Genomic DNA, 13,354 nt, shown 5'->3' on the forward strand with positions numbered 1-13,354 from the left:
CACTCAGAAAGTAGAGTTCTCTGAAGAGTACTGGGCTCAGGTCAGACCAGAACTGTATTTCTTCTATAGACAGCACATTCTTACAGGAATTTGCACACACAAACTGAGGAAACAATTTCTGATCGGAGAGACTTCCTGTTTGTCTAAAAGTAGGTCTAAAACATGTGTCACACAGTGCTCTGTCTGTCACAAAGGTGTTTCATCTGAAATGTGTAGGCTTAAAAAGGCACCCTGGTGAGCAATGGTTTTGTTCAGTGTGTTCATCAATCCAAATAAATGTGAAATCATACACAGCCTTTTAAGTAATCTGTTCAAATTTTTAATTTTGTTGTGAAATACATTCAATCAATTGCAGAGCAACAAATGTTCTCATTAACAAACAAATGTTTAATAATTATAGATAGTTAGAAAAAAAATATTAAAGATCAAACATAAACCCAATAAAAATCTATATACAAAGGATATACACAATGCAACATTTCATGTGTTAAATCTGCCACCAATGTTAATTCTGTACATTCAATAACGAAATAAAAGGTTTCCAACCACTTCCCAGTTGCTACTGTCTGTTTTTTTTTTTTTACTTGATTAATGACTTGTCCAAATTAGATAATGCAGAACAAACCAATAGAATTTTATCAACAGTTGCCACTGTGTCTTTTGATCTTCGCTTCACCAAGTTCATGGGGAGTGTTTGTCGCAAAATGCAGTACTTTTTAATGCGACCAATAGCTCTTTCCACATGACCCCTCAACTTTGACATGTGACGTGACACAGACACTTCCTGTCCTGAAAGCGGTGTCTTTCCACGGGTTGAAGCTGGTATGAGTAGCTGGACTCCTTTCGCAGCAAAATACTCTGGGAAACTGAACCCTCTGTTAGCCATGACAATGTCTCCCTCTTCCAAAAGATCAATTAAACCAGATGATTTGGTGATCGTTTCGTCACTGGATCTCCCACCCCAAGACTTGGAGAGGAATGTGATTGACCCTGTTGGACTGATGCCAACCAGGAATTTGATGGTGTTGTGGGACTTATCGTTGGAGTATGTCATTGTTCTTGCACTGAGTGATGTTGGTTGGTCAATAAAGATCTCGCTGCAGTCTATGATACATCTCACTGAATTGAAAGGGGGGCTTTTGAACAGGGCAGGAAGATTCTTCCTAATCTCTTCCCTAGAAGGCCACTGAATTAGAAAGCTGAAGCGCTGTGTCATTACGTTCAACCAGTCATGAAATATTTCAGAGATTGTTGCACAAGTGCAATGAAACCTGAAGGCAAGATCTTTATGAGTGAGGCCAAGTCTCAGTTTCATTAAGACTAAGTAAAACTGGAGAGGTGTTGGAGGACTCTGTGTTCTCGGGCTCCAAGAAGTGGTAAGATGTGTCAACAGGGCGAAAAACACTTTGGATGAGCGAAGGCCAGTGTAGAAGTGAATGATTTGATCATCATTTAAATCCACATCAGATTTCAGTTGTTTCCACTCACAGGTGAGAGTTTGTACCTTTGATACTAGGCTTCTCACTTGCTCTTTGTAAGATGTGTTCAGTTTCTGCATATCTTCTGTTACATTTATGTCCATGTCCTCTACTTCCTCAGTAGGCTGAACTCCAATACTTATCTCAGAGACCTCTGATGCTCGTCTCAGAGACCTCTGATAACGGTCCATTTTCCTGGAGGTTTCAGGTCTGTGTAGAAGCTTTGATGGTGTGTAATCTGGATTTAGAGGGTCATTTGATGGCTTTCCTAAAGACAAAAGTAGAAAAACATTATTGGGATAGTTATAGCTTGCACACATCACTGGTTGAAGATAGATGATGACAAAGGCCAAGACTATTTTTAATAATGTAATCTAGCAATAAACTAGCTAGCTAGCTTTCAGTATGATCACTGCATACTGCACTGTATGTATGTATGTATGTATGTATGTATGTATGTATGTATGTATGTATGTATGTATGTATGTATGTATGTATGTATGTATGTATGTATATATATATATATATATATATATATATATATATATATATATATATATATATATATTAGGGCTGGGCAATATATCGCATGACATTGTTAGGCGCATCTCGTCAGTAAAGCCGGTTCCTTGATTAGTAGTAAATTGCCATCACCTGCTTTCAGTTGGAGCGGCATTCACTACAAAGAGCCGTAGTTAACTGACAAGCTGAGCCATATCGCATTATCGCAGGCGATACGTCCGCGATATTAATGCGATATGGCTCAGCTTGTCAGTTAACTACGGCTCTTTGTAATGAATGCCGCTCCAACTGAAAGCAGGTGATGGCAATTTACTACTAATCAAGGAACCGGCTTTACTGACGAGATGCACATAACAATGTCATGCGATATATCGCCCAGCCCTAATATATATATATTAGGGATGTCCCGATCAGGTTTTTTTGCCCTCGAGTCCGAGTCCGAGTCATTTGATTTTGAGTATCTGCCGATACCGAGTCCCGATCCGATACTTAATACATAAAAAAAGAATAAAGAAGAGCGAAAAAACAGATCCAGGATGTTCCTTATTTTTTTATTTAATTCACCTTATTTTAACATTCAACAACTCTGTTAACAAACAGAGCACTTCTGTGAGGTAGCTTGAACAATCAAGTAATACATAAATTCTTCACTTTTGGACTTTAGTGCAACAGTAAATATAAAAAAAGTCTAATATATAAACAAATAGCACCTCAACTTAAAATACCCGGCAGGCATGTAAACAAATAAAAAATAAAAGTGCTACAGTGTTTGCAAAGCCAGTAATGTGCTTTTAGGAACTGCACTCCTAACTCTTACACCGGTTTCACACTGCACTGTTAGCAGAGCGTGCAGCGCGTATTTTTTTCCGCCGCCCATGTTAACAGATTAAACCAGGCTTTAGAGCATTCACACCGCGCGCAGAGGCGGCGCGGCAGTGCGTATAGCAGAGCAGAGCAGAGCAGGAGTGCCGCGATCGTTTCGGCGCCGAGTCTATTTTTGCTGCGCCGCTTTTGCTGAATTAAAGTGACAATACATTGATCATGGCCAAAATACACCGCAGTTTTATCCAAAAAGTGCATTGATGATATCTATTGTGTTTTAAACAGTCAATCAAATGACCAACAGCAATTTAAAAAGAAAACAAATGTCCAAAAACAAACTTGTTGCCATAACAATAAAATCAAAGATGAAACAAAAGTTATATAAATGAAATTATTAATAAAATAAGCTTCTTGACAAGTCTTTTCTCTTAAATGTATTTGAAAACGAAAAAAAGCAATGCCAACTTATCCATTATGGAGTAACGTTACTCTGTCTGTAGCCTGCCCTACACAACCCGCGGTTCAGCCGCGCGTGACAAACGCTGCCAGTGTGAAAGCAAAACGCACGTGTCCTGCTCCTGCTCACCGCTCCTGCGCTGCTTACTAACGCGTGCAATGTGAAACCGGCGCAACTCTGTGCCACCGCATAAATATTGATGTGTTAAAAAATAATGAGAATATATATATCCGAGTCCTGATCGGGAGGTAACGTCCGATTCCGATCGAGTCTGAAAACACGTGATCGGGCCCGATTTCCGATCATGTGATCGGATCGGGACATCCCTAATATATATATATATAAGACACTGTCTTATATTTGTACATATTTTAGGTATCATAAACAAACAATTCACAGCTTTATTATTAATTCTAATTAATAAATTTACAATTGTTCACACGTTCATAATGCACAGCTTGTTTGTTTTTTAACATAATTCCAGCTTATGGCAGAATCGGGTTAAAACTTTATAACGCTTTTTAAAAAGATTTTTAATAAACAAATATTTCTTTAATATTTAATTAATTAAGTTGATTTGACTGCTTTTATTGCTCTCTTCATTTGTAAATCGCTTTGGATAAAAGCATCTGCTAAATTATTAAATGTAGTTAATATTTAACTTAACCAGGTTAATGAGCAATGAAGAAAAAATAACAATTGATACTTTGCAGTCACGTGACTACCACGGATACCTGGCGGGCAACAAACGGGTATTTTCAACGTTGAGTCCTGTAGTTCCAGGACTTTCTAGTAGCTATCAAGTCTGTTAGCGAGCTAGCTGCATAACTATGGACTAGGATTAACCCTCCAAGGTATAAATTGTGTAAAGCAGACAAGTTTTTTTAAGATAATCGAGCAGTAATAATTCCTCCATAAATAATCTAGCTCTACTGTTGGGTCATCTCTGGTTCTCATTGAAAATCATAGATATCGCAAACCTCAAAACAACCTATCACACACTTCTGTTATTGTTAGCAAAAGACGACAGCTGTTACTGTCTACTGTCTATGGTTACTGTGCGTTCACACCGCCACTGGCGAGAGCGTCAAAGTGCCCGGAAATCATTCATTTTCAATGAATTTTGCCGCTCTCGCCAGCGGCGGTGTGAACGTACAGTTAGCCTAGCTTAGACTCATAACACAAGCAGCTGACTCGCCGAACCAGCTGGTGAATACTGGTGGTGTTGATTGACAAAACTACAGTAACTTAAAGACACGATTAATTACATTATCATACACCCATTGTATTCAAACAAATGTTGAAATTGCATTTGATGATAATTTGCACAGACGTGTATACTGTGAAGGTTGCTTATCTCATCTGCGGTTAGTGCATCCAATTGCACAACTATCTGGCATGTCGTTTACACCTCAAAACACCAACTTTTGTATAGTAAAACTGGCGACCCTTGATTAGTTTACTGGGTTTCATTGCTGGAGAACAACGTTCTTGCCCACCAGCCAGTACTTGTGACGTCACGTGCAAAGTATCAATAGTGTTATTGTTTATACCATGGTCTGGGTGAATACTCGATTCTGATTGGCTGCAGGGTGTCCATTAAAAAGTGATAGAGGACACCTAGTAAAGGAGTTCTGGTGAAACTGACTGTTTACCGTTCGAAATTAATAAATAAATGCGCTGGCTACATCACCTGTGAGTAACCATAGCAACAGGCAGTCAAAGTATATGGACTATAAATCGATCGGACTATAAATATCTCCGGTTGCTAAATAAACCGTCAGGCGTAACCAGGGAAACCAAGTTATTGTTTGTAAAAACTTTAGATTTCGATTGTAAAAGTAATTAAAATATAAACTAATGTTTTAAAAATGTGTTATTTGGCAAGTGACCATGGTATAAGCAGGTTAATGCCCTTCGAGGTGTCCATTGTCAGGTATTAAAGGTGCCGTAGAATGGATTATTTTATTATTTTATAATGTTTCCTGGGGTGCCCTTATAATGTTAGTATGTTTTTTAGATAAAAATTTGTTATAATTTAGAAATAAAAGGCATATTTCCTAGCCTGATTTCATTCCCTGGTTTGAACACTCTGTTTGAGGGGGCGTGTCTGCTGTGAGACTTCAGTGTAAACGCCCTCTGCTGTGATTGGCTGACATGCTTGCATATGAAATATCTGGCATTACATGTAGAGCTATCTGGAAAACTTTTACTATTACAGCTTTTATACGTTTTTACTATTACAGCTATCGGGATTAACGAATCATGAGAAGTTTTTTAAGTATTTAGATCTATTCCCATCACATAAAAGGTTGCAGTGATGAGCATTGAGCAGATGACAGCCTGTTGATAGCGTGAATGAAGATCTTATCACTGCAACGCGATTTACTGATGCATAAACAGTGTTGAACGACTTTGAGAGAAAGATTATCTGTCTGAACTTGAACAATTACACATCAGAAATTCACATAACCCACTGGTTCTTCAGAGGCTCGGATGAAGGAGCTAAAAAATATTTTTGTGTTCATTTGTACATCCAAACACTGAGCAACTGCCATCGTTCGCTCGTTTGCAAGCCACGATGTCTCTCGAGGAAAAAACAATATCGCGCTGGATCTAGATAACACAGTGTAAATTATCGTTAATAAAATCACTACTTACCGCTTGCGGGAATATAACGTTAGTTGAAATTCGTCCGTTTGAGACGCCGAGAGAAGCCTGGCTGCTTGATATTGTTCCAGGTTAGAAAAACAGTCCGTGGTGAAATGGACAGAGCAACTAACAACTTCGAATTAAACTGTAGCGGTATCCGATTATAGATAGATTATAGATAGATCTGCCATTTTCCCTATGATCCTCCTCCTGCTTGTTTCTTCACCTGCAGAACTTCTGATGATTCGGCTGTGCAGTTCCGCCTGGCATTGAACATGGGCTGGCATATGCAAATTTTTGGAGGCGTACATATTAATGATCCCAACTGTTGCGTCACAGTCGGTGTTGTGTGGAGATTCGCCTGTTTTTCAGGGGTGTTTTTCAAAAACGAGATTTAAATAAGAAAGAGAGAAAACTATGGTGTTTGAGACTCACTGTATGTCATGTCCATGTACTGAACTCTTGTTATTTAACTATGCCAAGATAAATTCAATTTCACATTTCACAATTTAATGGACTTCGGCGGAGGCAACCTCGCCGTCGTCCATTAATAGGGACTTCAGGGGGCAGTCATGGCCTAGTGGTTAGGGAGTTGGACTGGTAACCCAAAGGTTGCTGGTTCGATTCCAGAACTGGTGGGAAATGACTGAGGTGCCCTTGAGCAAGGCACCTAACCCCTAATCGCTCCCCGGGCGCCACACAAAGGCTGTGTATCCACGTTTGCAGTGTGTGTGTGTTAACTACTCACTACTCTGCTCCTAATGTGTGTGCATTAACTTGGATGGGTTAAATGCAGAGGTCAAATTCCAAGTATGGGTTACCATACTTGGCCGTCACGTGTCACTTTCACTTTAAGCAACAGCTGCGAATGGAACGGCTACGGCGACCGGAAGTATGCTGTCACACCGCCGTAGCCAAGAACGTACAAATCACTAACCCCCAATTTCCACCAACTGCGGAACGGCTGCGGATCCGCTCCGGAACGGCGGCGGAGTCAATAGGTTTCCATTAAAGTCAATGTGTGTATTTTCACTGACTGCAGAACGGCTGCGTTCCGACTCCGGCGATCCGCAGCCCTCCGGAGCAGATACGCAGAGCTTCTATTTTTGCCGGATGCCGGAGAGCTCCGCAGCACTACAGGGCAGAGCAGAAAACAGAACAAACCAAAACAAAATAAAAGATCCGGTTAATTTTTTAAATAAAATACACCGTGATCATGGCGGATCATATTTCCCTACACTACACCTTGAAAACGTCATAATATACCATTCGTCATTAACGTTCTGTTTATAGAAACTATATATCGCGCGATCATACGTGAATTAGCGAGATCTCGTGGGTCCTCGTGACTTCAGCTGTCAGTTATGGACGCAGCCGTTCTGCAACAAATCCGGACCTGGTGGGTATTGAAGGACGACGAAGCACGGAGCCGACACGCAGCGGAGCCGATCCGCAGCCGTTCCGCAGTTGGTGGAAATCCGGGGTAAGCAACCGTAAACAGGACAGCGCAACGCGGCATTAATTCATTTATTGAGATACAAAAAAAAAGTCCTTTAAAAAAGCAAGAGAAGGATTGCTTTTGGCATTAAATGACAATCTTTTGTCAGAAGAGGAGTTTTTACTATTTTATGATGTAGGCCTAAATAAGTCTAAAAACCTAGATTTACCATGTAAGCAATACTTGCCTTTTAACCTTGATTAACGTTAACGTTACATGGAGGAAGACGAATGCTTAAATGAACTTCGTGTTTTAAAAAATCGTTAAAATTAGCTTAAGTTTAAAACATTTTAACACATAAAAGACTAGTGGTACAATCATAAACTGATGCAATTACAGTGTCATGCCATAAAACATAACATTTATTTACCTAATCTCTCACGTTGTAGCGACTCCGGCAAATCAGCTGTTCTCCCGTAGTAGACCGTTACAGTAGAACGTCGCAAAGTAGTAGTTAAATTCGCGCATGCGCATTACAACGCCAGAATGCCGTTGCCCCAGAGGCTGTTGCTTAAAGCATACTGTCTATGGCTTAAAGGTCCCGTTCTATGTGATCCCATGTTTCAAACTTTAGTTAGTGTGTAATGTTGTTGTTAAGAGTAGAGCTGAAACAACTAATCGATTTAATCGATTAAAATCGATTATTAAAATAGTTGTCAACTAATTTAGTCATCGATTAGTTGCTAAATAACTTTTATTTGCCGTAAGCGGCTCATTTCGTGCATATTTTAAATCTGCGGTGACCAAAGTGTGGCAGTAATGAGCCACCGGAGGTTTTACTCGGCCAGTACAGCAGGAGAAGTAGCGAATAGCCAATAGCTGGCCTCGTTTTATGTCACGTGCTTCCCGCACAGCGTCTTTCTGCAGCATTCAGCGAGATGGCGGAGGCAGGCGGCAGTGGAGTTAGCTCGAGAAAGAAAAAGAAAAAAGCGGAAGATAAAACTAATCGAACGAAGTCATCCAAAGTGTGCAAAATCATGGGAGAAGAGAAGTGTCACACCATGAAATGTCAACAGAAAAAAACAAGCAATGCATTCGGCAGTTTAGGATATCGCACAAGATTTGTCAACAAAGAAAACATTTCATCACTGGAGAGTTTTTTTTCGACACCATCGTATCAATTGATTTTGATTATATGCGCGAGGGAGAGAGAGAGCAAGACAGCGCTCGGGTGAGTGCGCGCGCGCGGCCCGGGCTCTCTCTCTGCTCGTTCTTATATGCCCTGTCAAGCGCGCCCTGTTAAACTGACAGGACTTAAAAACACATGCAAATGATACACTTTCACTATGATGGTTAAACTCTGCAATTAATTATTTTTTCTCGGAACTAATGTTTTGGTAGGAACGAAAGTTTATATCGTATGTTCCTCCGGAATCAGCCAGCGCGAAAGACATCTATTTTTTTTTTTTTTTATTAAATGCCAGTCACATACAATGATAGATTTTGCGAAGGACATCTATATTGCTGGCATTTGCCGCTGCACCGCGTCATAGCTCCATAAAGTTGAGCTACTTTCAACTTTCTGATTGATTTCACAGCATAAGCTAAAGCTGTTTCCCAGGTGCTGTGTGTTTACAGGAAACAAAATAATAAAATGCAATTTACTGCAACTGTATTCTGTTTTATTCTTATTCTTCGTGAAAATATGTTCTGCAAGATTCCTTAATAAGCTTTGTTCGGGATGTTAAACTACTTTAGGAGCCCTAAGGACTGCCATGGTGAAAACATTATTTGAAATCTCCTTGTGAAATTTGTTAGAGTACGTATGGGTCAGTGTTTTGATTGCAGAAGAGTTCGACAAAGGATTACTAACACATAATAAAACAACTCCAGGTATGTTTTTGATGAGGATATGGCAATGCAAAATGGTTAAAATCTCTAAAAAGTCTATGTTGAATGATAAAGACCCTTTGTTAATAATTTACTTGGGAAAAAATGGGCAAAACTAAAATATAAGTACATAATCCGATTAATCGATTAATCGTAAAAATAATCGACCGATTAATCGATTATCAAAATAATCGTTAGTTGCAGCCCTAGGTAAGAGTATAAATAATATCTGTAAAATTATAAAGCTCAAAGTTCAATGCCAAGCGAGATATTTTATTTAACAGAAGTTGACTACAAAAAACGGCTGGATTGGACTACACCCCTCTACTTCCTTCTTTAGTGATGTCACTAGAACCGTAACCTCCGCCCACAGGAACACAGGCGTATTGATGGCGAAATGTCTACAGACGTGGTTGATGTTTATCTATAATCGGATACCGCAAAAGTTTAATTCGAAGTTGTTAGTTTGCTCTGTCCATTTCACCACGGACTGTTTTTCTAACCTGGAATAATATCAAGCAGGCTTCTCTCAGCGTTTCATACTGACGAAGGGGGCAATTTCAACTATATTCCAGCAAGCGGTAAGTAGTGATTTAATATGGAAGTAGCGATCACTCTTCACATCGTTCGTTTCTCTTAGTAGGATGAAAATAATCTTACTTAAACTGTGATTAATATACAGAAAGCGATCAAAGAACAATCCCTTTCCAATCGCCCAAGCTGTTAATCACACAGCGCGAGTTTATCTGGACACTTGCCAAAACTCGTTATGAAATCAATGACGCTGTTACACTGCACAACGAAGCTCTTACTGTATTTATATGCCTCATGTTTGCATTGGTGAAATCATTAGTGAATGCAGAAACTGCGTTGCAATGATAAGATCTTTCACGCGATCAACAGGCTGTCATCTGCTTAATGCTCATCATCACTGCAACCTTTTATGTGATGGTAATAGATCTAAATACTTAAACTTCTCACGATTCGTTAATCCAGATAGCTGTAATAGTAAAAACGTATAATAGCTGTAATAGTAAAAGTTTTCCAGATAGCTCTACATGTAATGCCAGATATTTCATATGCAAGCATGTCAGCCAATCACAGCAGAGGCCGTTTACACTGAAGTCTCACAGCAGACACGCCCCTTCAAACAGAGTGTTCAAACCAGGGAATGAAATCAGGCTAGGAAATATGCCTTTTATTTCTAAATTATAACAATGTTTGATCTAAAAAACATACTAACATTATAAGGGCACCCCTGGAAACATTATAAAATAATAAAAATAATCCATGGAATGGGACCTTTAAAGTCCCTATACGCTGATTTCACCCAAGGGTGCAGGGATTTGTATTATTTTGAAGTACCCCCGGACGCCGCCATTGGCTAACGGAACCCCACCTGCAGTTAGCATCCCATTGACTCCCATTCATTTTGGCGTCACTTTGACAGCGAATAACTTCACATCTGAGGCGTTTAAAGACTCCATTTGTCCATTATTTATTTCTAAAGAAACACGACAATGTATAAAATGCTCCATTACCTTGTATCTTACGTTATGGCCCTGTAGAAGCAGTTTTTGTAAAAGTAGGCTAACGATTGCGTCACAGCCACGCGACTCTCTGTCGCACAGTAGAGAATTACCATATGGACAGGAGGAGAAGCTCGCGGGCAATCGGTAGGACGTCGAGGCAAAATGACAAAGTAATTAATCAGAACACCTACAAAAAGTTTCTCCTGCTCCAAGATCATGGACAGCTCCTACTCACGCTCTCCGTCTCTGCGAGTTTCGGAAGGTAATGATTCAGATTGAACTTGGCACAGCTACTAGAAGACAGACGGTTTGCTCACGTCACATCTACGTCGTCGAGCTCAGTTTGAGTCTGCGCAGTACGCTGGACCCCCAGGAAGTAAGATTTTCTAATTGGCTTCACTTTGTCTCCGTTGAATCCAATGGGGTCGCTGTGTCCATTTCTTTTACTGTCTATGGATTTCACGCAGCCGCCATTTTGAAATCGAAAGTGAGGCTCCGGTGGGAAAAACCCCGGAAGTAAAGATAAACAACAATGCCTTTGGACTACCAATCTGAAGCTGCTGCCGCGATTTACACTATTGGATGTTAATATCCAATATAGGATATGTATATAGTTCATTCCTGCTTCTTTTTTTACTTTCTGAATTATATATATATAAAAAAAAAATTTATAAACGAATTTCACTTTATATAGTCTATAAAAGAAATGTATGTACAGTTTTAGAATTGACACAACATCATTAAACACAACAATACGCCATCGCATTCACGACTCTCCTGTGATTAAAGGCGACACTTCCGGGTTTTTTTTCCCACCGGAGCCTCGCTTTCGATTTCAAAATAACGGCTGCGTGAAATCAGCGTATAAATATACCTGACAATGGACACCTCGTCGGGCATTAACCCTTACTTAATGCATTAGTGCATGTTGGAATTAACATTAAACAAGCTTAATAAGTGATGTAAAAATGTTGTTTATCGTTATCTTTTCTGAAATAATGCAGTTAAGTTGTAGGCTACACAATGTACAAGTATAAGTAACGTTACACAATTAAACATTATTATAAAGTATTATACACTGCATCTGTCAGCTGAATAGATAGCTAGACAACTAATGTACGGCTACTTTCCTAATTACAGCATTTATAAATCAAACTTAAATAAAAACCTGGCTTTTTCACTGCAAACGTATCAAAACACTAGCTATTTACATGCTATTTGAAACCAATGACAAAGCCACACTGCTAGCTCAAATAATGATACACCATACTTAACTAGTGAACGTATAGAAATAGAAATAATTCAGTGACAAAAAAAATGTCGTTTACTTACCAGAGATAAAATGTGTGCTACATATCCTGGAGTTGCTAGTTGGTATCCAGCCTTCTCTCTTCACTGCCGCAATCCAGGCGTCACATTGTTTTTTGTTTCTTGGAAATCTAAACGCTTTGATTTCCGAAAGCAAGTTAGTTCCGGCCCTGAGAGAACATCCAGCCACCGAACAACATGGTCCTAATTTTAATTTTGACATGTTTTATTCGCATGAATAAGTAAATTATGAAGTAAATAAAGCGCCACCCGAGTCTGCCGATGTTTCGAATGTGCGCGCTATAAACCGGAAACGTCTGAGGGCCAACGACGTCACTTCCTTACATCTACAAATAGCCGTTGAATAATAATAAAAGACATAATAAATACATATTTCAATGAATTCCTGCTTAGCTTCAATGGGCAACCAGTCTTGGGCTACAGGTGATATTGGACAGTGGACAGGTCCCAGGATGGGGCCGTGCGGGGGGCGAGGAAAAAGTGTTAGCTTGTTGCTAAATTCATTATCTTTGTAAAATATCACACATTTCTTAATAAAGTTTAGTACAGCCTTGCATTCTGCTTTTGTTAAACTGAACATTTCATACCACTAGATGTCAGTATAGGATCGTGTTAAAGTTGATGGAGAATAATTAGCGAGTGAACTATGTAGTGCAGCTGAATTCAAATATCCTTATTAGCATACAGCTTCTTAAATGTCTGCCATATAAAGATAAGGTAAAAATTGTAAAGTATGTAAGTAGTAAGATAGAACACGTCCTAGTCAGAGCAAAAGCTCTGGCCTGAGTTTGGTGGATGTAAAGCTCTAGGAGGATTCTTTAAAAAAATAGTCTCAGAATAATAATAATAATCTAATAATAATCTAATAATCTTAAATAGAGGAACAGAACATTGGTTTTCTCAAGCCAACACAATAAAGCAGCTCTACAGAAGACAATAAACATAGTGTAGTTAAGCAGGCTGGTTGCATAAAAACTGCTAAGACTAGTCTTAAAAGTTAGTCGTCACATTTTTTCTTTAAGACTATTCATAACTGTTTTAAGTCAGTTATATAAAATTTAGATATTGGTCTAATTTTGTACTAAAGTAATACTCGACTACCCCTTGATTAAGTTGGTCATACTAGTAGTAGCCTACTAAATTGTCTTAACATAATGCTTAATACAACTGGCCCAGGTCTTTTTTATTATTTATTCTCATTCGATAGTGTCAGTAGGCTAGTCAGCTCGATGGT

At 39.2% G+C, this 13,354-nt stretch overlaps 1 protein-coding gene across 1 annotated transcript; it reads right to left on the reverse strand.

Annotated features, from left to right (window-relative positions):
• Nucleotides 1-300: 300 nt before the first annotated feature.
• Nucleotides 301-12,418, reverse strand: LOC307144569 (uncharacterized protein). Its single transcript, XM_079847038.1, has 2 exons — nucleotides 12,124-12,418; nucleotides 301-1,746 (listed from the first exon to the last, which is right to left on the reverse strand). Exons 1-2 carry the CDS (start codon nucleotides 12,320-12,322, stop codon nucleotides 581-583), a joined length of 1,365 nt encoding a protein of 454 aa, XP_079703164.1. The 5' UTR covers nucleotides 12,323-12,418; the 3' UTR covers nucleotides 301-580.
• Between the last annotated feature and the right edge of the window lie 936 nt (nucleotides 12,419-13,354).

The sequence above is a fragment of the Squalius cephalus genome (assembly GCF_949319135.1).
Source record: "Squalius cephalus genome assembly, chromosome: 17".
In the NCBI taxonomy this organism is placed as follows: domain Eukaryota; kingdom Metazoa; phylum Chordata; class Actinopteri; order Cypriniformes; family Leuciscidae; genus Squalius; species Squalius cephalus.